Consider the following 28,000-nt stretch of genomic DNA (forward strand, 5'->3'; position numbering starts at 1 on the left):
GTAACTAAGAGGAAGTGAATATTGTGGTGGTGTTTTTATGGAGGGCATGAAAAACAGAGCACTCTTTCTGCTCCACATTTCCTGGAGGGTCCCAAGCAGTGCACAGTGGAATGCATCTGATGGAGAAAATGCTTATACTTGAAAGCACAGGAATATATGTGTGTGTGCATATACATATGACTTGCTTTTAAAATATTGTGTATAAATTATACATTCACAATGGCTCACTGTATTACAGTTGTATGCAATGCCACTGGATTTTAATGCAGGCCGTTCTTCTCTGTTTTAGTCAGTTTACAGACACGAGACAGGATAGGCCCCGGAGGGCCCGTGGTAGACTGCAGGGGACTGCTGGAGCACGAAGGGTGTGTATTGCGCGGCTGCTGAGCTCTGCCGCCAGAGGCTCCGCTCAGAGGAGGGGCCCCGTCACACGTGTCCCTGTGCTGAGTGCTGGGGATGCACGAGTGCGCGTGGGGCTCAGACTGGCATCTGGTGTCCTCGTTTATAAAGGAAGCTGCAAAGACCAGTGAGGTCATGCCCCAAAGACTCAGGGTCCAATTTATGGAGGTCCCCACTGGCCAGTGTGAGCTTTCAATAAGAATTATCACTGCAGTGGACTGAAACACATTAAATATATTAAAAATCCTTGAGTTCATAATGACACACAGAGAAAAAAAAGCCTTAAGAAACTCAAAAAAACCCCCGAAAACTCTCAAAATCTTTCCTTGGTCACTTTCACGATTTTGCAATCCCCAGGGAATGAGTGGAGCTGGGCAGTGATCACTACTAGTTCATGGCATCCTCACGTAATCCAACATTAACATACTCTGGCAAGTCCAGGGCCCAGAGGAAGGTGTTGCGGAGTCCTGGGAACGCAGTCGGCATCCCCCAGAAGAGGGCCAGAGGGGAGAATAGAGCCCAGTGTCTCCAACAAATACATTGCAAAAAAATAAAAGGAAGGAAAAGAACCTATACAATAATAATAAAGAGACTTAAGAGACATACCTCCCAAATGCAGTGTGTACCTTGTTTGCATCCCAATTATAAAACAACTGAGTGGAGAAATTGGAACACTGACTAGGACTTGATATTTAAAAAAAAAAATCTGTGTCCTTTTTTTTTAGTTATGATAATGGAAAAAGTCCTTATCTTCTAGAGGCATATGCTGAAATATTTAAGGGTAAAATGGTAAAATGTTGGGATTGGTTTCATAATAATCCAGTGGAGGGGAGGAGCTGGCAGAGCAGCCATGAGATGATCATGTTAGGGCTGGTGGGGAGTCCAGCGGATTCACTGAAATAGTCTCCACTTTGTGTGTATATTTGAAAATTTTCAATGTAAGATGTTTCTAGAAAGTACTTGTTTATAAGGACAAATGGCCTATTAAGGTCAGTTGTCTTCAGAATTGTTCAGAGGGTGATGATTTACATTAAAGAGTACTTAGAGTCATTGCAGTATCTTACGGTATCAGGAGTTCTAGTACGGAGTATAACAAGGAAAAAAGGAGGATTTGGATTGGACTCTGAAGCAAAAAAAATGTAATCTCATTCCACGAGCTCCTTAGCGCAGGGCTGGTTTTTCCAGTTGTCCTGCTCCCTCTGCCCAAGGGCGAAATCCTGGGTGGCCTCCATGGCACTTCACACATGGCTCCCTTTGGCTGCTGGTTCCTCATGAGAAAGTCTGGCTTTCTGTTTCAATAGGACAGGACAAACTTTATGAGACCGGCACTTGGAACACTGTATCGCCCAACGAAAGCAAAGTAAATGGGTGTGCAAACATCGCGTTGAGTTGCAAGGTGCGTGTCTTGGGCTGGCGTCCCCATGCGTGCTGTGCTCTGCTCCCTTGCAGAACTGTGTATGAAGACTCGGGGCCGGGAAGGCCGCTCAGCTGCTTCATGGAGGAGCCGGCCCCGTACACAGACAGCACTGGTGCTGCCGCTGGTGGAGGGAACTGCAGGTTTGTGGAATCTCCGAGTCAAGATCAAAGGCTTCAGGCACAGCGACTTCGAAATCCGGAGGTCCGAGGGTCACTACAGACGCCCCAGAACCGACCACACGGCCACCAGTCACCAGAACTGCCCGAAGGCTATGGTGAGAGAACTCGCCCTCCCGCCCCAAGTGTTGTCTGCAGTCCCTGAGCGCCTACCTTTCTAAGCCCGTTTTGGTAACTGGCCCCTGCCTTAGCCGCTGGGGCTTGCAGAGCTGTGCCATCCAATGGTCGTGTCCGTGTAGACAAGTACCAGAGAAAGATGGTGCTGAGCGTTGCTCACAGTGAGCTTATCAGCAGTTGCTCCAATCACCCAGTTTAGAATTGTGTGAAAATTTTAGGCAAATGAATATGAAAGAAAACCAAATGGTGTATGGGCCAGTCGAGGGTGTTAGTAGTACTGTGTGCTTTGCGGGCAGAAAGGACAGTGCGGGGTGGGGGACGAGGGGATCGTTTGACAGCCACAGAGAGGAGACCCAACCGAAGAGGACTAGGATTTAGATGTGGCAGATCAGACAGAGTAAATGTCAGAGTAAAGGGTCAGTCCTGAGGTTGCTGGGGGCACACAGCGCCTCCCCCAGGTGGGCTGAGTCAGGGGAGCCTTTGCTCCAGAGGGTGGAGGAAGTGAGACCCGCACCCCCCACGGGGCTTATGGAGGGAGGAGGACAGGCAGAGGGAAACCACTGGCCTCCCAAACCCTTTCCTCAGTGATCAAGGAAGCCGAGCCTCTGCTTAGAGGATTGCTTGAGAACGTGCCCTGGAATTGAAGTTAACTAATTGCATCTCCTAATTTTTTGTGCAGAACAAAGAACAACAGTGCAGGGGCAAGTTTACTTTTTGCACACACAGACTGGAGTTAGCACATGGCACGATCCCAGGATACCCAGGTAGGTTTTCTAACATGAAATGTGCACTTTCCAAGCCATTTTCCCAGCTATTGCCTGGACTCCACCCCCAGCTGTGGATGATAGGGCCTCTTAGGTTTGAAGGTATAAACTTGGATGTCTGCCTCTGGGCCTGGGCTCCAGCTCTCTGGGTGAAAGTCCAGCCCAGCTGCCCTTGCAGACTCTACCTGGTAACGCAGCAGCGTGTAGCACAAGTGGGTCCTCAGGAAGCCATCCTGTACCTTGAAATCACATCCATAACCAAAAAAGACCCTCACCCCTAGAGTAAATCCAGTGTGCTCTATTTAAAAAGCCAATAAACCCTTCAGGATGTGTTGCTTTCATTTTAAACTAAAGATATTAATGAAAGAAGTGAAAAGGATTTGCTTCAAATAATTGAGCTGGAGGAATGAATTGAAGGGGGTATATTTGACACCAGTTGACTGAGTTGGTAATTTTTAAAGTGGGCTATTAATGGTCTCTCTGCTTTTTTATGTGCTTACAATTTTCCATAATAAAAAGTTAAAAAGGAAGTATAAAGATTCTGTTGCCCTTTCTCTTTTCTACTTTACTGTCCCTATTGCCTCAGTCCCTTGGGAGCCATTCATCCGAGCCCAGGTCAGAGAGACCCCACCCCCAGCCTCTAACAGAGTTGTTTTTTTTCCTTTACTTACTTTTCTTTTTTAATTTTTTTGTTTTAGAATAGCATTACTACCTGATAACATTTTTAGTAATGCTCATTTCCTTATTATTCATAATTTGTTTCATCTGAGAACAAGCTTCCTGTCTTGATTTTCTGAGTCTGTTGAATTTATGATTTAGTAGCTATAATTGGAAGGAAATATTACCTGCAAATGAATGAGGTGTCTCTTTAGCACCCACCCTGTGGAATGTCAGGGTCCCTGTGAATTAGAAAAGCATCTCGGTCAGGAGTGCTGTGCCCCTGTGTGATCTTGAGTGGTATTGAACTAAGTAATCAGGGGTCAGGATTAAAAATGCTTGGCTAACAAAGCTAACTAAAATGAAAACGCCCCCTCCCAGGGGTGTTTTGGAGTGCTAGATTTCCAGTGTGTGTTAATGTATCCCCTTCAGCTTTAACCAGCTTGTGCTGTCTGGGAGCTTTTCTGCGAAGAAACCTTTCTGACCTTGAGCATGTAATTTCACTTGTGAATTCATAGTTTTCCAGCAGCTTTCAGATGCCCCCAGTTTTGGCCCTCTTCCCTCCGAGAAGTGGGGCTCCCGGGCTGACCATTCTCTGTCGTGGTCATGGGCCCTGACAGTCCAACTCCTGCTGGATGGCGCTGCCACTTGCAGCCCAGGGCCTGGACTCGGTGGGAGGCTGGTGTAAGTAGCGCCATGACTGGCCCCCTTAGCCCGACCGGGGCATGGCCGCATCGGTAAGGGCCTCTGTGGTTCCTCCTGCTGAAGCTTTGGTCTTTGCCTCCACACTCAGTCGGACAAACCTCTCTGTGTCTTCCATTTTGGCAGAGACCTTAACAGTGTGAATTGTGATGAACTTGGACCACTGCCACCAGGTTGGGAAGTCAGAAGTACGGTTTCGGGGAGAATATATTTTGTAGATCATAATAACCGAACAACCCAGTTTACAGACCCAAGGTTACACCACATCATGAAGTAAGACTTTTACAAAATCTTTGACTTCTTACATTTGTATTTTAATGTTTCCTGCTTATATTTTTCTTAATTTGCCTACTGCATTGTTTGTTAATGGAGAGGGAGCATAAAAAAATACGGTACATGTTTGGTGGACACTTGCATGTTGTAAACTCAAGTTAGCTGAGCAGTGCTGAAGCCATGTGTTCCTGCTGCCCTTTGCTTGCTTGTGGCCTAGACGAAATTCACTGAGGTGGCAGATCAGCAGCTTCATTCACGAAGCTTCTGCCCGCAGTGCTCTGATGAACCTCGTGGCCCTCACACTGAGCAGCAGGGAAGTGGGCTCTCCTGGGCACCCTCTCAGCACTGTCCTGAAGGCTGCAGGCCTCAGTCGGCTTGCTGTGCACGCCATTCCCAGGTGACAGGGACTGGGAGTACCATGGATCCCGGTCAGTGTCCTGGGGTTGCTGTGTCCCCAGAGCTCTTCTCGTTGGCAGCTGACATCAGCAGCAAAACTTGAACAAGACAAGTGCCACTTTGTTCCTCTAGTAGTCCTACTCCTTTTATATTACTGGAATTTTGCTTTTAATGAGTGGGCTTAGGAATCTGTTGGTTATGAAGATGGGGAGTAGTTACCACTAGGTCTCGCTTGGGCTGTTGGCTCCTGTGCATGTCGCACCCCCCGCCCGACTCTAATCTGCCTTCTGCTGGTATGTTGGTCAGTCTCATGGAAGCACACTAGATGCGTGATAAGTGGTAGGCAGTTTGTTTTTATTTATAGCAGTGATAGTGAATGAGGAAATGTGTAACGAACTCTCTCTCAGCCCCATGGTGTAAGGGGCACTGCATGCAGCTCCCCAGGCCACTGCTTTTAGAGTGACTGCCGTTTTTGTTCTCAAGTCACCAGTGCCAACTAAAGGAGCCCAGCCAGCCACTGCCGTTGCCCAGTGAGGGCTCTGTGGAAGACGAGGAGCTCCCTGCCCAGAGATACGAGAGAGACTTAGTCCAGAAACTGAAGGTCCTCAGGCACGAGCTTTCCCTTCAGCAACCCCAGGCTGGCCATTGCCGCATCGAAGTGTCCAGAGAAGAAATATTTGAGGTATGATCCAGCACAGCTCGCCGTCAGGCATAGGCAGTTCCTCCCCATTAATAGCGAGTTCTTTCCTTCTGGTGTCTCAGGTACTCATTTTATTAGTCAGTGAATTGCAGGGTTTATCAGGACCAGAGGCACAAACTATATTTCCTCCTGTGGCAAAAGTTTAAAACCTAGATAGCTTCTGAGGTGAAAACCAAGTGCTCTGTAGAGAAAGGAGTACTGAATAATAGTGACATCCCTCAGCTGCATTATGCAGATTATATACCCTGCAGGCTGCACGGTTCCCCCCGAACCAGTCACTCCTCATCCTGTGGCTTTGCACTGAATTTCATCTCCTCAGAAAAGTGTTGCCACCGCATTGCCTCCTCAGAGAAGCCTGGTGGCCAAGTGGCCACCCTGTTGTCACTTCTGGAAATAGGAAGGTTGGATGAGGAGGGTTCTGTCCTTCATTCAGCCCTCCTGCTGGATCAGGGTCCCTAAACAGGCAGGGAGGGCCCTTTTCTCAGTGAAGAGGATCATAATGGGGAATCTCAGCTGAGTTTGGGCCATGTCCTGCTGTTCCTGTAGGGTCATTGGCAGAAATGATCCAGTGAGTCTGACCTGGCTGAGAACTGAACACAGATCCTCACTGGGCCTCAGCAGCTGAGGGAGGCCGTGGAGGGTGGAACCGGGCTGCGGGGTGTCCAGCGCCTTCTCCACAGCCAAGGCCATGAGGAAGCGCCAGGGCCGTGCTGGGTGCTTGTGTGCGGCCCGGGGTGGATGAGCACAGGTCAGCTGAGCTGTCCAGTTTTGCCCCTGACTAGGTGTAAATGGTTGCCAGGGACAGAAAAGACTGAATTATTGATGTTTCCCTGCCAGATCATTTCCAGGCAATGTCCTCTTTCCCCTCTTGGGATGATAGGACTTCAATTACATTAGACTTAAAAAGTGGGAAAAGATTCGTAAGTGCCTTATCCCTGGAAAGATCTACAAATATTGAGCCAGTTCCATTCAAAAGACTGAATCTGAGGGAGCATGAGGCTGGCCACATGTTCTCTGTTGTGAGCAAAGTACTTCATGCTTTAAAACCTGTTTTGCTTTTTGACTCAGGTGACTTTTCACTTTAGATGTAAAAACAGGCTCAGAAATCTTTTACTATTAAGATTTGCTAGTGATGTCTTCATTCCGGTTAACATGTATAAATTGTTCATAGTCTGGACACATTGAAATAAATTCGGGTAGAGAAGCCAGCTCTAGTGAGGACATTTGTTAAATCTTAGTAGTTGTGTCAGAAATAAATACATGTGCTTCACTATGTCACGCATGTTGGTTTTGTTGCTGTTTCTGAGGGAGACACGGGGGGAAAGAAGGTGCTGGAGGCGGCCACATGCCAGATGCCAAGTGAACATTGAGTGGGGACCGGCTAGAACTCGGGTTTGAATGAATGCTTATTTTTAGTCAGTTTCCATTATCATTAACCTTTAATCTTTTCATAACTTCAAGAATAAGGAAAATTCTTGTATCTGAAACAGTGATTTTGATTATGTAGGAATCTTACCGCCAGATAATGAAGATGCGACCAAAAGACTTGAAAAAACGACTCATGGTGAAATTCCGTGGAGAGGAAGGCTTGGATTATGGCGGCGTGGCAAGGTGAGGTGCTGACATACTTGCCGTCTCAGCACTGTGGCTGTAATAAAGTGCTTTCAGAGAGAAGTTGTTGGCCCTTCTTGGCGCTTGTGTTGGAGCTGTCAGGGCTGAAGTGTTGCTTTCAGTGAGCTTTCTCAAAATCCGGGTTCCAGAGCATGTGCACACTAGCATCTTCCATCACCTGTCGGAGTGCACATGCTCTGCAGCATTAATTTACTTCTTGTGAAGATAGATTGGCTTTTAAACTTACCCCTTCATCTAGCATGTCTGAACCTGAGGCATGAAGGGCCTGCTCCTGAAGTTCATGTGGGAGGCAGCCTTAATTTTCTCATTAGAGGACTTTATGGGTGGGAGGAAAGCTTGTAAGTTGCATTTGTGTCAAAGGAATTTTGTAAAATGAAATTTTGGTTAACATTATTCATGCAGATGATTTTAAAAATAGAATGTAATAATGAAAAGCTACAATTTCCTGTCCTACCTCTTTTTGCCTTCAAGAGAACTGCTTTTTTAACTTTTTTCTAACAGGTATCTTTATATCACTGAATTGGTCACGTTCAGATATTATCTACTGATTTCATGTTTTATGGTTATAGGCACAGATAGTCTGGGTAATGGTTGTGGTGAGGATCTAAATTAATGCTCTCACTTCCCTTTAAAGATATTTTTTGATTTTTAGATCTTCCCTTGTCTTTGAAACTTTATGTAATGTGTTTTCACCATTATTTTTTGGTTCGTCAGTTAGAGACAGTATTTCTTGACCTCTCTTTTCATAAGAAAAGGATTATCAATACGTCTGACTTTCCCTTCAGCATCCCTTCCATCACCTCTTATATTCCATCATTTATAATACTACTATTATTTTGTCAAGGTTGAAGATTTCTATTCTGTAGCCAAAGTGAAACAAATCTCTAGTGCTAGTTTACCTGTTATTATTATCATTATTATTATTTTTAATTTAAAAAATTTTTATTAAGGTATCATTGATATACACTCTTATGAAGGTTTCACATGAAAAAACAATGTGGTTACTACATGTTACCCGTATTATCAAGTCCCCACCCATACCCCAAAGTAGTCACTGTCCGTCAGTGTAGTAAGATGCCACAGATCCACTATGTGCCTTCTCTGTGCTACACTGTTCTCCCCGTGATACCCCACACCATGTGTACTAAACATAATACCCCTCACTCCCCTTTAGTTTACGTATTATTTTTAAAAGTTGAAAATCAATACATTGCTTATATTTTTATGACAGCATAAATATTGCTCACTCTGGGGCACAGAGGTATTCTATATTTTTATCCTTTTGAACAAATTTGGTTTTTCTAAGAATGTTTTCTTTTCTTTAAAGCAGGCTTTGTTTTTACTTTATTGTGCTATTAAACCTTTTCTTTTGCTGGCCCCCTCCCATTTATGTCCCTCATGGAGACCGTCCAATGTGACTGACCGTTCTCTAGGCTTTCTGCACAGTTGTGATCATGGGACTTCACTGCTTTCCTGGGTTAGAGCCATAGTTTTGTGGATCCCACAGCTGCTTCTTTCTTGGATTACTTCCTTGTGTTACTGGAGCATATCTTCAAGTGGCTTTCTAGAAGGGGGATGTGGGAAGTGAATTCTCAAGATCTTGTGTCTAAAAAGGTTTTTTGATTTATTAGTGTCTAAAAATGTTTTTTGACTGATAGTTTGGCTTTCTGTAGACTTTGAGGAAGAAAACAGCTTCCATGTAGAACTCTGAAAGCGTTGCTGTGCGGACCCAGTGTTGCTGTACAGAGGTCTGATGACCCTGATTATATCACTTCTTTCCTGGGAGTTACTTGACCCCATCTGGGGCCACCCGTCATCCATAGCTTCTAACACCTTTTTCTGTTTTTCACCCCAGTCCTGTCCTTACATCCTCTGTACCCATAATCCACTATTGTAATCACTGCCATGTGCCTCATTCCATTTGTTGCACTTGCCTGGCAAAACCCCAGCTCTGTGTAAGCCCCACTCAGGCTGCCAAGCTCGCCAGAGCAGCTGCATGTGCAGAGGGAAAACACATTTTCATGCCACTGGCCTTTCTCCACATCGGTGGCCACAGCCTCAAGGTCTTGGGCCTGCTGCAGCTCTGCCACGGTTCTCATCACCCATCCTGTGCCCTTCCCCAGACCTCCGTCCTCACCTCCCCCGTCCTCACTCCTAGCTGCCGACTTTCCTTCCTCTGTAACTGAGAAAACAGAAGCAGTGTGAAGAGTGTTTGCTCTCCATCACCAAATACCCAGTCTGCCAGTATCTATACCTGTGTGGGGCCCTGCCTGCTGTGGCCCTGTGCCGCCATGCATGTTCCTGCCTGGGAGCAACCTCATGCCTCACAATGCCTCCCAGCCCTTTTGCTTCTGCTGGTGTTTCACATGTGTCTCATTTCATCAAAATGTCCCTTCCTCTTGGGTCAGTCTCATCCACATACAAATGTGCTACAATAACTCCCTTCTTAAAAGAAACAAATTGCCCCCAAAGCCTTCCCTGGATGCTGTATCCACTTCCTGTCTGAGCTTCAGGGGGGCAGTAAAGGCAAATAAAACAAGTAAGAAGAAAAACAGACATGCCAGAAAAACCAAACATCTGTTGAAGGACGCATCCCTCAATCATCAGCTGTCTCTCTCTTCTCATAGCACGGCCCCTCCAAAGAGTGCGCACATCCCCATTTCTGCTTCCACAACCCTCGCTTCCACCCGAGCCCATTCTCAGCAGGTCTTTCTGCCCTTTGACACCCTTTGTGTCAAGATCTCCCACACGCAGTGCTGACACCGCAGTGTCTCCAGCTGTCTGTCAGCAGTTCTTGGCTCCGCTGGCCCGTCCTTACATCCCTTGGCCTCCGGGCCACCGCACTCTGTGGCTTCCCGGCAGGCCCCCCACAGCCCCTCTGCCAAGTTTCCTCAGCCTCCTGCTGGGTTCCGAGCCTCCCGAGCATCCTGAGCTCTGGGTCCGTGGCTGAATCCTGACTGTCCTCCTGCCCCTTCTCTCCTCTCAGCTCCACACTTGTTTGCCCACCTGCCTCTCATCTCTCCTTGGGTATTTTTAAGGCCTCTTGAGCTTAGTTCCCTTCTCATACCTGTTCCTCCTGGTGTCACCTCGCTGAACAGCCCACGGGGCCACTGGCTCAGACTCAGTCCATTCATTCTTTCCTTTTTTTTTTTTTTTAAATTTAATTTTTATTTTTCATTCTTTCCTTTTATGTTTTGTTATAGTGAAATTCGGGAAGGTGTATGTTCTGGTGATTCAGCCCCTCTCGCCTTGCCCCTCCCTTCCTGGCCAGGCCGCACCCTCCCTGGGTCTGAGCCCCAAAGGCATCCCTGTCCCCCTAGCTTCCCCTACAGTCACCCCCCCCAGAGGCCTCCCCCGACCTGCTCAGCAGGCAGCCTGTCCTGCTGTGTGACGGTTCATCCCCACATCTACATCTCCGACAGGCAGAGGCTGCCTGCGGTCAGGAAGTCTGTCCTCTCAGTGGCATCCTCAGGGCTTGGGGGAGCACCTAACACACAGTGAGCACTCATCTCCATAAGCTGCTTAAAAGGAATTTTGTGTTTTGCTAATTTCCTCTCCTCCATTTCCTGGCTTTGGTCTTTCTGAAACATCTGTTACTGTGTTGGGTTCCCTGGAGAGATCCTGTGTGTCTCTCACCTTTGTTCTTTTATTTCCCGTCTTTGCTTTTTTCCTCACTCACTTCTGGGAGATTTTCTCAATTTATTTTCTAGTGCTTCAACATTTTTTATCTTGTTTTTTATAATCACCATAATATACTCCTTCACTGAATTCTACTGCAACAAAATGGAAAATGAAAGAAATAATGTATAAATAACAAATGATTGAATCATCTTAAAGAAGAACACTCCTGTAATTTGTGTGCCATTGTAAGAACTTTATTTATTCATCAGCCACTAAGTATTGAGACCTACCATGTGCTGGGTACTGGGGGAACAACAGAGAAGTAGCATGTTCTCTGGCCCCTCCACCCCTCCAAACCCCCCATGCGGAGGAGTTCCCAGTCTGATGAGGTACGGGTGGGAGTCAGAGATCTCTGCAGGTGTGGAACCCCGTCGGGCGGAAGCTCCCAGGAGGGCCTGAGTTCCTGTAAGGAGGGGAGTGGGCCTGTCCGGAGCCGTCGGGGGATAGGAGAGCCTCACATGCCTACACTTCGAAAACAAAGCTAATCCCAGCCCTGCAGTAGGTATACCAAGCAGAATTATGTTCTGAGAGGCATTAATAGCGGGTCCCCTTTGGTTTCTGGGGAGAGTTGGGGTTTTTACCAGCAGCCAACACAAGGGAATTAAAAAGAAAAAAATTGCGACATGCCCTTTGGCCTGAGAACAGAGTCATCTTGCCTTCCCACTCACTGTCTCTCCCCCTTTCTGCGTCCTCCTGCCCCTCAGCTGTGCCAACCCATCTGGGTTAAAGGGTGCGGAGAGGCCTGCATTTCCCGGACTGAGCTCACGTGGGTACCGCCTCTCCACGGGAAAGATTCGTCCTTGCAAGATTGTCCCAAGTTTCTTGCTTGATCTCGATCTTGATTCTGGAAACCGTCTTCTGGCAGATGTAACTTTGCTTTGCCCTTGGGAGCTGATTCCATTTCTGGGCAGGAGGCTTTCCCATCCCCCTTTTTAGGTGAGGATCTTCCTACTTGGCCACTCATACATGTCCTAACAACAGTCTAAGTACTTCCATTTCCCTTTTTATGTGTTTTCCTTTATAGTCTCGTATCCCAGACTGTTCCAGTTCACCATTGCTCTGCATGTCTGGTGGTACCTATTCCTAGGCACACATGTGGATGGCTTCATTGGGTTCGGTAGGAGCTGTGTTCTTCTGCATTTGCAATTAGCAGGTCTTCCCCGTGGAGACATGTCTTTGTGGAGCTGCCTTGATTGATGTGATGGCCTAGTGGGAAGAGCTGGGAATCCTTGCTTTACTACTTCCGGTTTGACTTTGCATTATGTCACCCTTTGGATTCTTCTTTATGCCTAAATGAGATCATACCCATCTTGGAGAGCTGTAGGGTTTAAATTACACATACATCTATGTATTTGTTTTATTATCTGGTCAACGAGACTCAGTTTACACTCATTTTCCCAGCGTTTGGTTCGGAACCATTTCTGTGCTTGCTTTTGCCTATACCGTCAGCTCTTGCCTTGCCATTCCTAGAACATACCAGTGTGCCTCTTTAGCTTGTCCGTGGCTAGGTCAGAATGTCAGCTTGTATTTTAATCACTTCCTGTCTAGACAGTTACAGGTCCTTGGCTTTTTTGAAAATGATTCTTCTCAAATCCAAACTCCAAGCTAACTTTGGGGATGAAACTGTAGGTGGGAGATTTTGCCTTTCTAGTAAAGACACTTTGTAAGATTTGGAGTCTCATCCCCTCTGGCAGTTCTTTCTGTCCTTTGAGCTCCATACTTAACTTGGTTTGGGCCCGATCATTGCCTGGGCATTCTTGCAGTTCTCTCAAATCCTTTTGTATTTCTTCTCAGTTCTACACGTGTTTGCTACCTGAAAAGGTAAGAAATTCCAGAGTAAATTTGGGGCTGCTGTCTTAATGAGATGTATCCATTTGAAAGTTCTGAGCAGAAAGAAGAAAAGGCTTTTTGTAGACCTGCCACAGGTGTTTATATAAGATATATATATATAGAGAGAGAGAGAGATTGGGGGGGGGAATATATATAAGGTTATATAGTGGGCCCATTTCAACCTGAGCAGGGCAACTCAATCAGGCAGATTTTGTATAGAGTGGTTTTTTTGTGTGATTGCTTTTGATTTTGGGCTTTATTAAAAATAATGAAATGATTGAAACATAAAGGAACTGAGCAAATAATTTATTATGAAGGGCAGTTGTTCTTAAACTATCCCTTTCTCTCTAGGTGGAATGTTTTCTGCTTGTTTAAACAGTAATCTGTTACAATTGGAAGTTTAAACACTAGAATCAGAAGAAAAATGACAGTGCCGCAGAATGCTAATTCTCAAGCTAATTACTGTCAGCGTCATGTAAACCCTCCCCATTTTTTTCTGTGCTCAGTGTGTGTATCTTTTCCTGCCGTGTGTGTGCTATGTACATACATGCCTTTAACCACATAATTTGCATCATCGCCTGAGATGTTCCTCTGGGAACATGTACTTTCCAGGTGACAAACACTCTAGGCAACTGCAGCTCTTCCTCAACTTCAGAATGGGGGGTGGAGTGATCCTCCCTGAGGCACGTTTTCACTTCACTAGGCTTTCTTGCCTGATCTGTGTTAAGTCACATTCTCCAGAGCCAGTGTTGCCTTCTAGGGCACAGTGAATCAGTCCTTGTGTTATGATCTAAGACTAGTGATTTTAGCACATATAAAATGTTTTTTGTTGTTGTTCCTAGGGAGTGGCTTTATTTATTGTGCCATGAAATGTTGAATCCATATTATGGACTCTTCCAATATTCTACAGACAATATCTACATGTTGCAAATCAATCCAGATTCTTCAATCAACCCTGTAAGTATTAATGAATAAAGAGGAAGGGAATTTTAGTTGGAGGATTTTTAAGGTGGATTTTCAATTTCAGTCTCTATCCTTGGTTTATTTATTGTAGACTTACCTTAATGTCTATGGTAAGTAAAACATGGAAAAGTACAGTGAGAACAGGGTTAAGATGAATGATTTCAGTCCTGTATTTTTAGTGATTGTGGGGTCACTGGTATGTTTTCAAGGAGAACAAGAGTGAAACTGAGCTGTTTACATCAAAGTGCCTGTCATTTGGGGGAGATCTGGTATGACGACTATATTTGTTGACAGTGTCATCCTGAGATGTGGGTTAGGAAGTCCCTCCTCCTCCCAGTCAAAATTGGGGAATTTCCATTATTGGCCCTCTTGGCCACCACTGCTGACACCCTGAGCTGCTTGTTTTAGAAATACGGAAGTAGGTGCAGAGTGTTTCAACGACCAGCCCTGAGTTGGGCAGCAGGTGAGCAGAGGACCCTTCCTGTGCCACCATGGACATGGCCCGAGGCAGAGGCAGGGGCCGGCTCTGCTCTACAAGCTTTCAGATGTGACAGAACCTTCTGCCAGTGTGGAAATGAAGCTTTGACTAATTCTCTGATGATAGCTCCAACCTGAAAGTAGAAATGCAAGGTTCCCTCGTTAAAAGCAGAGTGGCTCTGGGTCCAGAGGGTCTCGCGCTTGTGTTGTCCCTCCTTATTTTCCTCTGTGGTCTTTCTTTGTTCCTGCCCTTGGATTTCTTCTCTCCTTTCCCCTGGGTTTAGGGGAGGGACGACAGAGGAAGGAATGCCCTTTGCTCTTTATCTTTGTAGAGCAATGGGAAGGAGAAGTGGGTGGCTTCCTGGGCAAGTGGCCAGTGCAGAGCACAGGCCCTGCTCTTCGGAAGGCAGCACTGGGGTGGTTTTCTGCTGTCACCTTGTTGAAATTTTTACTAATTTTTGAATAAAGTGTCCTGCAAATCATGTAGCAATTCTGAGAAGGTATTTGAACTAATTGCACATACAGAGTCGTTCAGAGGATCTGTACGAAAGACGTGCTCTAAATTTTGGCTGCCTGAGTAGTCTTCTTTCATTTGGTCATGAGCACAGCCCGTGAGTAACTCTGATTGTTGGGTTGCCCATGGCCAGCCAGTTCTGCCATGAAGCTTGGAGAAAGCACAAGAGACCCCTCAGCTGATCTTTTTGCTCATGAATTCGTGTTCTCTGGTGCCCCCTACAGGACCATTTGTCTTATTTCCATTTTGTGGGTCGGATCATGGGCCTGGCTGTATTCCACGGACACTACATAAATGGGGGATTCACGGTTCCCTTCTATAAGCAGCTATTGGGGAAGCCCATCCAGCTCTCTGATTTGGAATCGGTGGACCCGGAACTACATAAGAGTTTAGTGTGGATCTTGTAAGTATTGACTCCCTGTTCAGTTAACTGAAAATTCATACACAGCCAACCACTTAGTGTGTACCACACACATTGTGGGTGTGTGTACATGTATATATACTTGATTTATTTTCCTCATGATCTTTGGCCAGTTCTTCTTCATGGACTAGTTTTTTGTGTTGTTTCCTTCAGTTATTAATGCAGGATCACAAATATTAATCCCCAGGCCTGGTGGTGGGTTGGTCGGCTTTTTTTGACAGCCCAGGGCATCTTGAGGATAATTATCAAAAACAAAATTAGTGTCAAAGTACCTTGTATCAAAGCAGAATTAACATTTAGTCCCCTTTGTTTTAGAATTATCCTAAAACTCCCTTGAGAGCAGCAGGCAGTTACGTGGTCAACTAGGTGCTGCATTCCGTCTTCCAGTTAGATGGGAGGCCCAGGCTCTGCAAGGGAGGACAGGCCAGGGAGCAGGGCGGCCGGGCCTCTGGACAGTATCCCGTCTTGCTTCTCACCTCCCAGCCTGATGTGGGTCATCTGCGAGGGTGAGGGCCTTCATACTGTAGGGGATCTTTCACTCCCTGTTTTCAGAAATCCAACAGATGAAGAAGCCAGTTCGGACTTTGAAATCTGCTTTGTTTGGACTGATGCATTTGAAAAGGCTGCCTTAAAAAGGGGAACAGTTTTCTCTGCAGGTTGATTTCCCTTTGACTCAGTTTCCCTGTCATGATTCCCTCCTTTCTGCTCATAGACTTCAGTTTACAAGGCAGCCAGGTCACCGTGTCTCATGAGGTCACAGGCTGGGAGAGCTACCATCGCCTCCCAGGACCCAGAAGCCGAGAGCCCGGGGTACACCAGGGGCCAGCACTCTGGCCCCTACCGCAGGCCCCATGTCCGCCTGAGGCTCTCCTTGCCTCTTGGCTCTGGACCTGGCAGTCAGCAAATGCTGTCTCTCTCCCCTTCTCCTGGATTGTTCTCTCCAGGTTTGTTCGCTGCTGTGTGTAACTGATACCCATCTTCTGTCCTAATTCGACAGGGAGAACGATATCACCCCTGTGCTGGACCACACTTTCTGTGTGGAACACAACGCCTTCGGGAGGATTCTGCAGCATGAGCTGAAGCCCAATGGCAGGAATGTTCCTGTCACAGAAGAGAACAAGAAAGAATATGTCCGGTAATGTCCTGGGGAACTGTGGTGGTGGCCAGGGATGACAGCCGGGTGCTTGGGACTGTCCTGGGCATGGCTGGGTTCACGTTTAGATTCCTGTGGTCCCTTTGCTGTGTGAGGCTTACCTGTGCCCACTGCACCTGAGCTCTGTGGGGGGGAGCCCTGGTGATGAGAGAACAGTGACCCCCGAAGCCCAAGTGGGGGAAGGATGTGTAAGTGACCAGCCAATTCTGGGCGTGAAAGGTGGTGAGCACAGGAGGCTGGAGGCCTGGAAGCTTCCTCGAGGTCAGTCACAAGGAAGTCTCCACTGCAGTCCACTTTCCCACCCCTTGTTTGAGGCAAATAAGCAGCTGGGCAGTTATGGGGGACATATGGAAACGGGGGCAGACGGAGTGCTCAGCCGCAGCCGGCGTGTCGTTCTCACAGGTCCCGTGTCTCATTTTCAGGTATACTTAAATTATGGCAGTTGCTGTATGAGGTCAGATGATCAGATTGGGGGGTCTGTGCTGATTTGTGTATAGCCCGCTACTGGGTGAGGTGCTTACCCACTGGCAGGGATTTCCTCCTGGCAAGGTGGGGTTGGTGGGCTGGGCATTAGTTTCTGCAGATGTCAGGCCTACTAATGGAGAGAGGTATTTTCGTGAACCAATTGGTATTGCTTCCAACTTGAGAATTTTTCTTTCAGATTATATGTAAATTGGAGGTTTATGAGAGGAATTGAAGCCCAGTTCTTAGCCCTTCAGAAGGGGTTTAATGAATTAATTCCTCAACACTTACTGAAGCCTTTTGACCAGAAGGAACTAGAGGTACGTGCTCAGCAGCTGAGCCAAGTTGGCATTAAAGGGCACAAATGTCACGGGTGTTTTCTTGGTTTATGACCTGGCTGCAGTGAGGCTTGCGGGGTTTCCCAGCAGCCCAGGAGCTTGTCGGGAAGAACCCAGGACCGGAGTGATGTCCGAGCCTGTTTGTGACAGGGCCGGTGTCTACTCGGCCACCATGAATGCGGGTAACTCTTGGAACGTTGGTCAGAAAGCTCTGTGGCTTCTCCTTGTGTCAGGATGTCCAGCAGTGGAGACTCCTAACCCCTCCTGTGTTCACCCCAGATCCTGGAGGTGATCTCATATATAACCAAGTTCTCCCATAATGTCAAGCTATTGGTTTTACTCTGCTGTTACTAGGCCCAGCACAGAGCAATATTGTCTCTTTAGCCATACTTCATGCACCTGAACCTCTTCTGTCCCTGGTGCCAAGTAGCTTGGGCCTCTTAAGTTGCTCTCAGTGGGTGAGATGCCACGGGCGGGGGCAGAGCAGGGCTGGGGGCAAGGCACGGTGTGCACTCCCTCGCTGCAGCCCATCCTCAGTGCAGACCTCACAGGTCCCCGTCCAGGAGAGCTGTGCCCTGTGGTGGTCGCCCTGTGAGGTCTCGCGGGTGGTTCTTTGTGCTGACCCCTCGCTGGGGTGGTGGCCGGGCAGACACAGACGCAGCTGTAGGAAGCGTCCTGTTGGTGCTGTGCATGCAGTCCTCGGGGACGAAACAGGCCCATGGTGGCACAGACAGAAGCATTGTGCTTCAGACATACTGTTTATCTTTCTCCTTATCTAATGTGCATCTAGTTTCTTGGGACATAGCTGTCGCTTTGCTTGGGGAACCAAGTTTTTCCCTCCTTTCATATATTGGGAGCCTGGGAGGCATGTCATGGTCTTGGTTTATACATTTGAGAAATAACCTGTCTTTAAACGTCATCACAGTTGATAATTGGTGGCCTGGATAAAATAGACGTGAGCGACTGGAAGTCCAATACCCGGCTGAAGCACTGCGTGGCCGACAGCAACGTTGTCAGGTGGTTCTGGCAGGCAGTGGAGACCTTCGACGAGGAGCGGAGGGCCAGGCTCCTGCAGTTCGTGACCGGATCCACCCGAGTCCCTCTCCAGGGCTTCAAGGCTCTGCAAGGTGACTGACGTGGAGGAAGAGCTGGAGTGTGCTGGGGTGTTCCTGCATTGCCCGCTGGGCCTCGTATGTCCTTCCGTGACAGATGCTTGGCATTGCTCAGGTGCCACCTGGCCAGGGGCCATGGGGACCCCCTTCCCTTCATAAAAGATAAAAGCCCAGTGTCTGGTTGCCATTCTCCCCCATCTCCCAGCACAGGGTCTGCTGTCCTTTGCCCAAGTTGAAAGAAAATGTGAACATGTAGAATAGCCACACAGCAGCCCAGCCTCCTCTGCACCCACCTCCCTGGTGGCTGTGCAGGCTGAATGTTACCCGCTGCCCACTTGGGGCATAGTGTGGGAAGACCTGAGCAAGGAAGGGTCCAGTGGAGCCTGTCGCCTCCCTCCCCTACAGGACTGGTGGGTGGAGGGCAGGCACGGAGAGCAACAAGGCTTTTGGGAAAGAAACATGTTTTTAAAGGGCACCAGTGGTTCATTTCTGGATCTTCTGATAGTAGCTCTCTAGTTGCAGTCCTGAGATAGAGCAGAGAGGCCTGGCCTCCTGCTGCCTTGTGAGTCATTAGCTCCAGGGGTCCTCCCTGGTCCCGTTTCTTCATCTATATAAGTGGACTGCCTGACAGGCTCCACTCTCCAGTCAGGTACCCATCCTCTCTCATCCCTTTTGGCTCTGATAAAAAAAAATGTGATACCTAGATTTTTGATAACTGATGCCTGGAAGTAATAAGGTGAAGAATATTATGTATTAAAATGTAGTAAATTGAAGGTGGCTTATTAACAGAGAGAGTAGATACAGTTCATGTACAGAACATTACCTGTAGATTGCCCTTATTTTAAGGACCTCTTCAGGTAAGAGAAGTTACTTGTGTTCTCTTGGGCTTTGGTCCCAGGTTTGTCTTTTCAGTTGGAGCTCTGCCTGGAGGGCTTTCATGACTCCAGATCCTGCTTTTCTTGTAATGCTTCTGTCTTTTGCCAGTGGTGGGCCCACTTCCTAAACTGTCCCAAAAAAGGGAAAAAAACACTGGCAGTGTAAGGATTTTTCCCCACATAGCCACCCAGGTGGGCTGGTCAGGGTGTGGAGCGGAGTGCTCTCCGGACTCGCCCTGTCCTGTGATTTTCTACAATGTCTGGTACTAGTCACTTGATGCCATTGTAGGCATAGCCTAAAACCAGGCTGCTGCTGCCCCGCCAGCCCCACAACCCTCCGGAAGGGCAACCCGCCTGGGCCTCTGGGCCTTGGGTGGGGTCGGCAGTGGGCCCGGGCCCTGCCTCTGAAGCGCGTTAACTAGAATATTGTCTTGTAAGGTTCTACAGGCGCGGCAGGGCCCCGGCTATTCACCATCCACCTGATTGATGCTAACACAGACAACCTGCCGAAGGCCCACACCTGGTAAGGACAAGTGGTGTCCCCATCCCCGTGGGGTGTGCTCATTCACTTGACTTCCGGGAGCTGTTTTCCTGTTTGTAGTGCTCTGCATCTCATTTACACAGGCGCCCTACGACAGCTGGGCCGGGCACTGGGTGGGGTGGCGCAGGGCGGTGGGAAGTCTCTCTCACTGAACCAGGTCTGTGTTGAGATGCGATTACTGTTGGCTGCCACTCCGGGCTGCAGCCTTCCCTTGGCCGGTCTCGCTCTGGGGTATGTGTGCACATCTGTGCACGTGTGGGCCTGTCAGTACAGAAAATTGTAGTTTTTAATTTGAAGTTATTGGTCTTTGCTTTGAAATTCCTGGCCCCCCGTTTTCCCTCTCAGAACTCTGCCTATGGCAGATGCACCTTAGGTATTGGAAAGTTTCCTCCCTAAACTTAAACAATATCTGTATTGGAGTATTTCCTTTGTGATTTAAGTCAGATCACTTACACTTTGTCTCGAGCCATTTATTGGAAAGAGCAGCTACCTCTAGTTCAGGTTTTAAATGTTGCTGAGGTGCAGCATGATGTTCTGGAAGGTTCCTGGCTGGGGACCCCAGGATGTGGGTTCAATAGCTGGCAGTGACAACACCCAACACTGCGACTGTGGGTTGATAAGTGACCATGGTGCGGACCCAGAGCCACGCACAGCTGTTAGGAGAGGCAGCTCCTCCAGTGGCCCTCAGTAGTTGGGTGGTTGGCGTAAAATGGATATGAAACATGTCCTCTGATGCTAAAGCTCTCTCTTACGCCTTTAGCCCAACTCTTCTTGACAAAAACCATCCTTAATTGCTTAGCCCCTGGTAATTCAGTAGGCTGCCCTATGTCCTCTTGGTGAGCATTCTGTATTTTTTGCTGTTAGGAGAGAATAGCTTCTTAAAGGGTGTTTTATTTTTTGCACTACAGTGGAAATGAATTTCCCCATGGATGTATTGGTTAAGTAGTTTGATATTTGTTTCATTTGTCAAGGATTTGACATTTTGTTAGTTCTGAGGGACAGTATCTGTTTTGTAGGAATATTCCAGACTGCCCCATTTTGGTCTCAGATCAAGTCACAGAGAACTAGATAGACATGCAGTCAATTATTAGTGGTGATCTGACTGCCAGCCAGTCTGGATTATGGTGGTCTGCAAAGATGGTATTCGTGGAACTGAGAAATAATTTCTCCCAAAGACAACAAACAGAACAAGTCAAGAGCCTTGTCCTAATATACTAGCATTAAATAGTAATTTGGCTTTATTTTGGATTTCAAGATCTTAAGATTTGTTTTGCTGGTGTTGATTGAAAATCTTAGCGTTAGAAGCCAAAGAGCAGTAGGGGGAAGCCTGTACTTGTCCCACCCCCAGAACTAGCAGATGCGTCTCCTTCCGCTGGCCCTGGCCCGGCATGCACATGTCCCTGGACCAGCAGCAGTGACTCCTCTGTCCTCTTCCAGCTTCAACCGGATAGACATCCCGCCTTATGAGTCGTATGAAAAGCTCTACGAGAAGCTGCTGACGGCAGTGGAAGAGACCTGTGGGTTTGCTGTGGAGTGAGGAGCAACCGAAGGCACCGATTCTCGCTCACGACCACCAGACGGAAAGCGCTGGCTCTGCGTGCCTCCTGTGAAGTTGGCTGAGGCACTGGATTCTAGACAACCTGAGGGAAAGGGCTGTCGCCCTCCTTTTTGCTGGGGAGCGAGGGGGTGGGAGAACTTCAATCGGTGGCTCCCACCCTTACTTTACTCCTTCCTGACAGTTCTCCACCCCTTCCATCACCCATCCAATAAAACGCAGCCAGGGTTTGCATTTGGCTTCGGTCACAGGGTTGTGCCCTCATGGTGACCGGCTCATGGCCCTGTGGTCCTCAGGAATGTTGGCCCACAGCTGCAGACCGAGCCGGGCTTACCGAGGGTTGCTGACTGCTAGCTCTACAAGCTATTCTGTCTCAAATCAGTCTGGGGGCCCCTTTTCAAGTTCAGCTCGAATTCCAAATTTCACATTCTAGCAGCCTGCTCTGTGTAGCAGATTAATTTCTAACGGAAAAGTAACTGTAGAATATGTGCTTATTGGAATACTGCCACAGCAGGAAGCGCGGGTTAAAATATGTTTTCCCTTTTAGAAAGGTAAAGGAATCGGGCAGCTTTCACTGGAGACCCAGGGTATTACTTATTTTCAGGGTATCCTGGCTGAAAATTTTGTTTTACATAAGGAAAAATGATCTTTCCCTTTAAAAGTCCCTTTGCCACTTTAGCCAGTTTGAGATATTTTTCTGCATAATGGAGCTTAGAAAGGAACAGACCCAAACAGGCCTCACAGCCATGCAGCCGGTCCCGGGCTGGGGCTCCCACGCCATCTGTCCATAGAGGAGTGGTGGCTGGGTCACGGGAATACTAACAAACTACTGTGCAGAACATGCTCAGAGCCGAACTAACGCAACACAACTGTTAAAGCTGCTGGCTTGGTGCAGGCTAGCTTTAATGGGAGAGGGGCACGGGTGACCCAAGTCCACCCAGGTTACCTCTTGCGGGGACATAAACCTGACAGCAGGGCAGGGCTGGTCCCCCGCTCGCTGGGCCCCCTGCCTCAGGGTCAGATGGTGGCGCTAACAGTTGCTACTTGATCTACTTGCCCAGATGCCTTTGAATGGTTAGCAAGGTAAAGCAAGCGTAGAGTCTGCGTCTCTGACACTGTTCTCCAAATTTGCACAAAAGTCCAAACAATATTTCAACAAAGTGGCTTGATTTCAGATAGCTGAATTTCAGTGTAAAACAGCGGCAGCAAAAACTATCTGATGTGTTTTGTTGTTGTTTTTGTTTTGGGGGTAAGTCAGGGTAATCCATTATAGCAAGATATCACTGTTGAAATTCTGCTGTTGAGGTTTCCAAGTCGAGCGCCGGGCCCCAGCTGCAGGGCTGAGGTGTGCTCGGCGGGGGCTCTCGGGCGACTGTTTTTTTGTCACTGATACCTGGAGACTGGTGGGATTGGAACATCCACCCGTATGCCCCGGAAGCAGTGCTTCGACCTCTTGGGAGCTAGGCCCTGCCCTGAGTGGGAGGTTGGCTGGCTTGGCGGTCTTAGATTGGCAATTGGCAGTTCCAAGAGCTGCAGGGGTGTGCTTCTGGGCCCCTTGTGGCGGTTCTGGGGCTGGAGGGACATTAGGTGCAGTTCTGTCCATTCAGAAAGTCCGTCCAGGTCTTTCAGAAGTTGTGCTTTGTCCCAGTTGGGTCAGCCTGTCCCGTGGTACTTCCTGACAGCGTTCCAGCAGCTGACTCCCCATGACTCCATCCAGTCCTCCCTCGGGATCTTCCTGTGGCAGGGTGAGGAAATGAGACATACAGAACCCCCCCGCCCTGTGGGTCTCCCTCTGTGTAACTCCAGACGGGGGGGGGGGGGGAGGACCCACCCAAGAACTGAAAGGACCTCAAGGCCCGGGTGGGGAGAACCACCGGTCTTTGCTGTGGTGTTGGCCAAGATCTGCTCTATTTAGGAAGGAAACGAGGGTCTAGTAGGAATGTTGCATTAGACTCCTGCTGTTAGGTGTGAGGACAGTCCTTAGGAGCTGTGCCTGTCACCCCCTTGCTGCTCTCAGATGTCAGTGTCACCTTGGCAGGATCCAGAGGGTGGTGTCCTGGTGCCTCCAAGTGTGCGAGTGACCCATCTGAGGCCTGGGTCTGTTTTCCTTGCACTTGCACGTGGGCCCCCTTGTCTCCTGTGGGAGTGTTACAGAGCTGGAAAGAGTGAAACTTTCCAGAGCTGCAGCTTACTCTTGCCCAGCAGACCTGTCAGTGAACCCTAAATATCAAGAGTGGATTAGGCCTTTTGAACCAACCCAAAGAACAGTGTGGCAACTAACTGGCAAAAGCTCCCAGTGCCTCTGCTTAGGGTCTGCGTGAATCCAGTTCCCACAGGCCCGTCTGTCTCCTTCTCGGTACCTCCAGGCCTCCCACCCACCCGTCCCCCTTACCTCTTTGCCCAGATGCTTCAGGGCCCAACTGCCAGGCTTGCCCTCCTGCCGTCATCAGCCGGCCCTCAGGGCTGCGGCAAACGTCGGCCCTGCCAGTGCTCTTGCTCGGGAAAGCGAGGGGGCTGCTTGGGGGAGCAGCGGCTATGGTTCTCTATGCAACTCCGACTTCTGAAGGGAGCATCTGCCTGCCAGGGGGAGCCGCGGCCCCTGGGCTTGCTCAGCCGCGTGATCCGAGTTTAGGTGAGGTGGTCCTCCAGTCTGAGCTGTCAGGAGTGGCCTTCTGCAGAGAAAACACCACCCCCACCCCCCACCCCCACCCACCCCCACCGCCAGGCAGGTATGTGCTGCATGGCAGCCTTCCCAATACGTAGTATGAATTTTAAAATTTTGTTTATTTTTGTTTCTCAACCACTTTATAACGTATTTTTTAATTTATTTTGTAATGTCTCATTTTTAAGTATTGCTGCTATCCTTGTTACTCTTCCCACTGTTTTATTGCTGATTTATTTTGTGAAAGTTGTACACTAATGTTCTGTTTTATGTCAAAATCAAAAGTATTTAAAGAAATACTAGTTCTATTTAACGTAGTTATGGAACCAGCTGGAAACACAAAACAAACTGATTGTACAGCAGGCTGGACCCAGGAGGTCAAGTTCATTTTGTTACATATGCAATAAACTCACTACTTTACATTTTTGCCATATGTTATTTTGGTGTGGAAATGAGATTCCAGATTTTTTTTTTACAGTCCCACAGAAAAGGAAGTCAGTGGTCAGAAGAAATACTGGCAAGGGCCTTCTGAGGAAAGAGGCAAACCTAAGGACAGAGTTGGAGAAGCAACTGACGAAAGCTTGGCAGTCGGACATGCTCTGCCAGGCAAAAATCTGTGGGATTGAGAAAGTTTAGTATCTGTCGAATTCTTCACATACTGCTCATGTTTGTTGGTTTGGGTTTTTTCTTTTTTATACATTTCTATGGAAGTAAAATATACACACTGTTTTATCAATTTAACCATTGGTATATGTGCAATTCACTGGCACAAAATAACATTCACAGTGTTTGTGTAACTGTCAGCATTATCTGTACCCAAACCCTTTCCACCTTCCCAAACTGAAATTCTGGACCCACTGGGCCAATAACTGCTATTCCTCCTTTTCCCCTCCCCCTGTTCTACTCTGTCTCTACGAATCTGCCTCTAGGTACTTCATTAAGTGGAATCATAAACTATTTGTCCCTCTGTGTCTGACTTACTTCACTTAGCATAGAACATTTTGAAGATCATCCATGTTGGAATATGTATCAAAACTTCATTCTTTTTTATGGCTGAATAATACTCCATGGTAGGAATACAGTACATTTTGTTTGTCCATTGACCTGATGGACACTTGGTGTGCTAGTTAATTCTGTGTGTCAACTTGACCAGGCCATGGTACCCAGCAGAGACATTATGGGCTAATATCTGCGTCGTCTTTAATTTCTTTCTGCAGTAGTCTGTAGTTTTCAAAAAAATTTTCTTTTCAGATTATTCATTGTTAGTATTGAGGAATGCAGTTGCTTTTGATGTGTTCATTTTGAATCCTTCAATATTGCTAATTTATTCTAATATGTGTGTAATCTTTAGGGTTCTCTACGTTTAAGATCATGTTGTCTGCAAACAGTTTTATTTCTTGCTTTCCAATTTGGATGCCTTTTATTTCTCTTTCTTGCTTAACCGCTCTGGCCAGGACTTCCAGTATTGTGTTGAAAATAAGTGGTGAGTGTGGGCATCCTTGTCTTGTTCCTGATCTTCTGATCTTAGAGGAAAAGCTTTCGGTCTTTCGCCATTGAGTATGGTGTTAGCTGTGGGTTTTTCATGTAAGACTTTTATTATGTTGAGATAGTTTCCTTCTGTTCCTAGTTTTTTGAGTGTTTTTCATGAAAAGGTTTTGAATTTTTTCAAATGATTTTGTTGCATCAATTGAGAATTTTTCTCCTTTCATTCTGTTAATATGGTACATTACATTGATTTTTGCATGTTGAGTGATGGTTGCATTCCAGGAATAAATCCTACTTTGTTAGGAGGTATAATCCTTTTACTCTGCTGTTGGAGTTAGTTTGCTAATAATTTGTTGGAGACATCTGCATCCATGTTCAAGAGAGCTTCTGGCCAGTGGTTTTCTTGTAGTGTCCTTGCCTGGCCTTGGTATTAGGGTAATGCTGACCTCACAGAATGAGTCAGGAAGCATTCCCCCCTCTTCAAGTTTTTGGAAGAGTTAAAGAAGGATTGATGTTAATTCTTTAAATGTTTGGTAGAATTACCTGTGAAGCCATCTGGACCAGAACTTTTCTTTGTTGGGAGGGTTTTTGATTACTGATTTAATCTCCTTACTAGTTAAGAGTCTGTAGAGATTTTCTGTTTCTTCATGATTCACCCTGGGTAGGTTGTAGTTCTAGAAATTTGTCTATTTCATCTAGGCTGTCCATCTTGCTGGCATACAATTATTCATAGTACTCTTGAATCCTTTTTACTTCTGTAACATTTGCAGTAGTGTCCCCTTTCCTTCCCTTAGTCATTATGTTGATTGATTTTTCTCTACTGTTTTTGTCTATTTTATCTGTTACAGATTCGAAACTTAAAAAAGCATTTAGAGCTATAAATTTCCTTCTTAGCACTGCTTTCAGTTTTGATATGCTATATTTTCATTGTCATTTGTCTCAAGATATTTTCTAATTTCCATCTTTAAAAAATTTTTGAGACTTGTTTTATGGTCTAACATATGGAGACTGTTCTGTGTGCACTTGAGGAGACTCTGTGCTCTGCTGTTGTGGGAAGAGTGTTCTGCATATTCCAACTGGTCTTAGTCTAATTCAAGTCCTCTCTCTCCTTCCTCGTCATCAGCCTTGTTCTAGCCTACTATTATTGTGGAGCTATTTTGCCTTCGGTTTTTCAGTGTTTGCTGTAGGTCTCTTTAGATTTCTCTTTGTTGAAGTTCATTGAGGTTCTTAAATTTGTATCTCCATTTCTTTCCTCAAATTTGAGAAATTTTTGTCCATTATTACTTCAGGTAAGTTCTCTGCCCCTTTCTCATTCTCCTGGAACTCCAATAATGCATATATTTCTCTGCTTAATGGTGTCCCTTAAGTAAGCCCTGTAGGCCCTCTTCAATTCTCTTCATTCTTTCTGATGATTTCAAATGACCTGTCTTCAAGTTCACTGATTCTCTTGACTGCTGTTGAACTCCTTTATCGGATTTTCAATTCAGTTACTGTTCAATCCAATTCAATTCAATACCTCTCTCTGATACTCTCATTTTGTTCAGATAATCATTTCCTTGGTTTTCTTTCATTCTTTGTCCATGTCTCCCTTCAGCTCTTTGTAGTTATTTTAATGTCTTTTCTAGTAAGTCTGATGTCTGTATTTCTTCAGGGATGGTAGCTGAAGATATATTTTGTTCCTTTGAATGGGCCATGTCTTTGTTTCTTTGGTCATTTGAAAAAAACAGCCATCTCTTTCCAGTCATTACAGAATAGCAGGAATACCTTCACTAATCAGCAGGGGTGTGTTCTAAGACTTGTGATCGACCCAGGGTGATGGCTTAAGGTCTCAGGCCCTGCCTGGGCCTGTTATGTGTGCCACTCTCTTTGCTTTTCCCTATGGATTTTTTTTTAAGTCTTAATTTCCCAGAGTCTCACCCCAGCTTATTCTTGGAGCTTAGATGTTCTGTTGTAGTCTACCCATAATGTCTTGCTGCAAGCATCCATAGGTCTGCTTTTCCCCTGCAGCTTTCACATGTGGTGGTGCCTGCCACTGCTTTCCCTGGCTTTTACCAGCCTGAGGTTTGAGCTGTTATATCTTTGCCTGTCTGAGCTCCAAGTCAAGTGAGACACAAACCAGTCCCTTAGGCAGTTCACAGGTCAGAACATAGCAAATGAGTTCTGCTCTGCTCCTGGTGCAAAGGAGGAAACCAGGAATCTGGCTGCTTCCTCCCAACCACACAGTGAAAATGCCACAGTTTCCTACCATTTTGAATGTGGCTTCTTTTGATTGGGCGCTCACCTGGTTGTGCTAGGTCTTTGGTTCCCAGAGGTCCTATAAAGCTAGTCAGTCTCTAGTTGTTTGTATTTGATGTCTTCTAAAGGGGTAGCCAGGGCCTGGAACTTCCGAGTCTGCCATCTTCAATCTCTGTCTCTTACCGAGTTTAATTCATTAACATTTAAAGTAGTTATTCGTAAGGAAGGACTTCCTCCTTTTGTTTTCTACATGCCTTATGGGTTTTTTTGTACTTTGTGTCTTCCATTACTGCCTTCTTATGTTTGATTTTTTTTGTAGTTACATGTTTTGATTCTCTTATTTCCTTTTGTGTATGTTTTATAGATACTCTTTGTGGTTATCTTAGGGATCGCACTTAAAATCCTAAAGTTACAGCAATCTAATTTGAATGTATGCCAATGACTTCAATAACATACAAGAACT

The 28,000-nt window shown here is 46.8% G+C and overlaps 1 protein-coding gene across 3 annotated transcripts in view; it reads left to right on the forward strand.

The window, feature by feature from the left end:
• The window catches only part of SMURF1 (SMAD specific E3 ubiquitin protein ligase 1), a 103,218-nt gene extending 78,981 nt beyond the window's left edge, over positions 1-24,237 (forward strand). For 2 of the 3 annotated variants that reach the window (XM_036896973.2, XM_036896975.2), the window contains 13 exons: positions 290-365; positions 1,849-2,090; positions 2,789-2,873; positions 4,359-4,505; positions 5,385-5,583; positions 7,109-7,212; positions 13,587-13,701; positions 14,923-15,101; positions 16,117-16,254; positions 16,934-17,054; positions 17,998-18,199; positions 19,498-19,582; positions 21,038-24,237. In XM_036896973.2, the coding sequence (XP_036752868.1) occupies positions 290-365; positions 1,849-2,090; positions 2,789-2,873; positions 4,359-4,505; positions 5,385-5,583; positions 7,109-7,212; positions 13,587-13,701; positions 14,923-15,101; positions 16,117-16,254; positions 16,934-17,054; positions 17,998-18,199; positions 19,498-19,582; positions 21,038-21,137 (1,793 nt within the window). In that variant the 3' untranslated portion in view covers positions 21,138-24,237. The remainder of the gene's footprint in view (positions 1-289; positions 366-1,848; positions 2,091-2,788; positions 2,874-4,358; positions 4,506-5,384; positions 5,584-7,108; positions 7,213-13,586; positions 13,702-14,922; positions 15,102-16,116; positions 16,255-16,933; positions 17,055-17,997; positions 18,200-19,497; positions 19,583-21,037) is intronic. The other variant, XM_036896974.2, reaches the window with a different exon arrangement.
• Positions 24,238-28,000: the final 3,763 nt, after the last annotated feature.

Source organism: Manis pentadactyla, chromosome 10 (genome assembly GCF_030020395.1).
Source record: "Manis pentadactyla isolate mManPen7 chromosome 10, mManPen7.hap1, whole genome shotgun sequence".
Taxonomy (NCBI): domain Eukaryota; kingdom Metazoa; phylum Chordata; class Mammalia; order Pholidota; family Manidae; genus Manis; species Manis pentadactyla.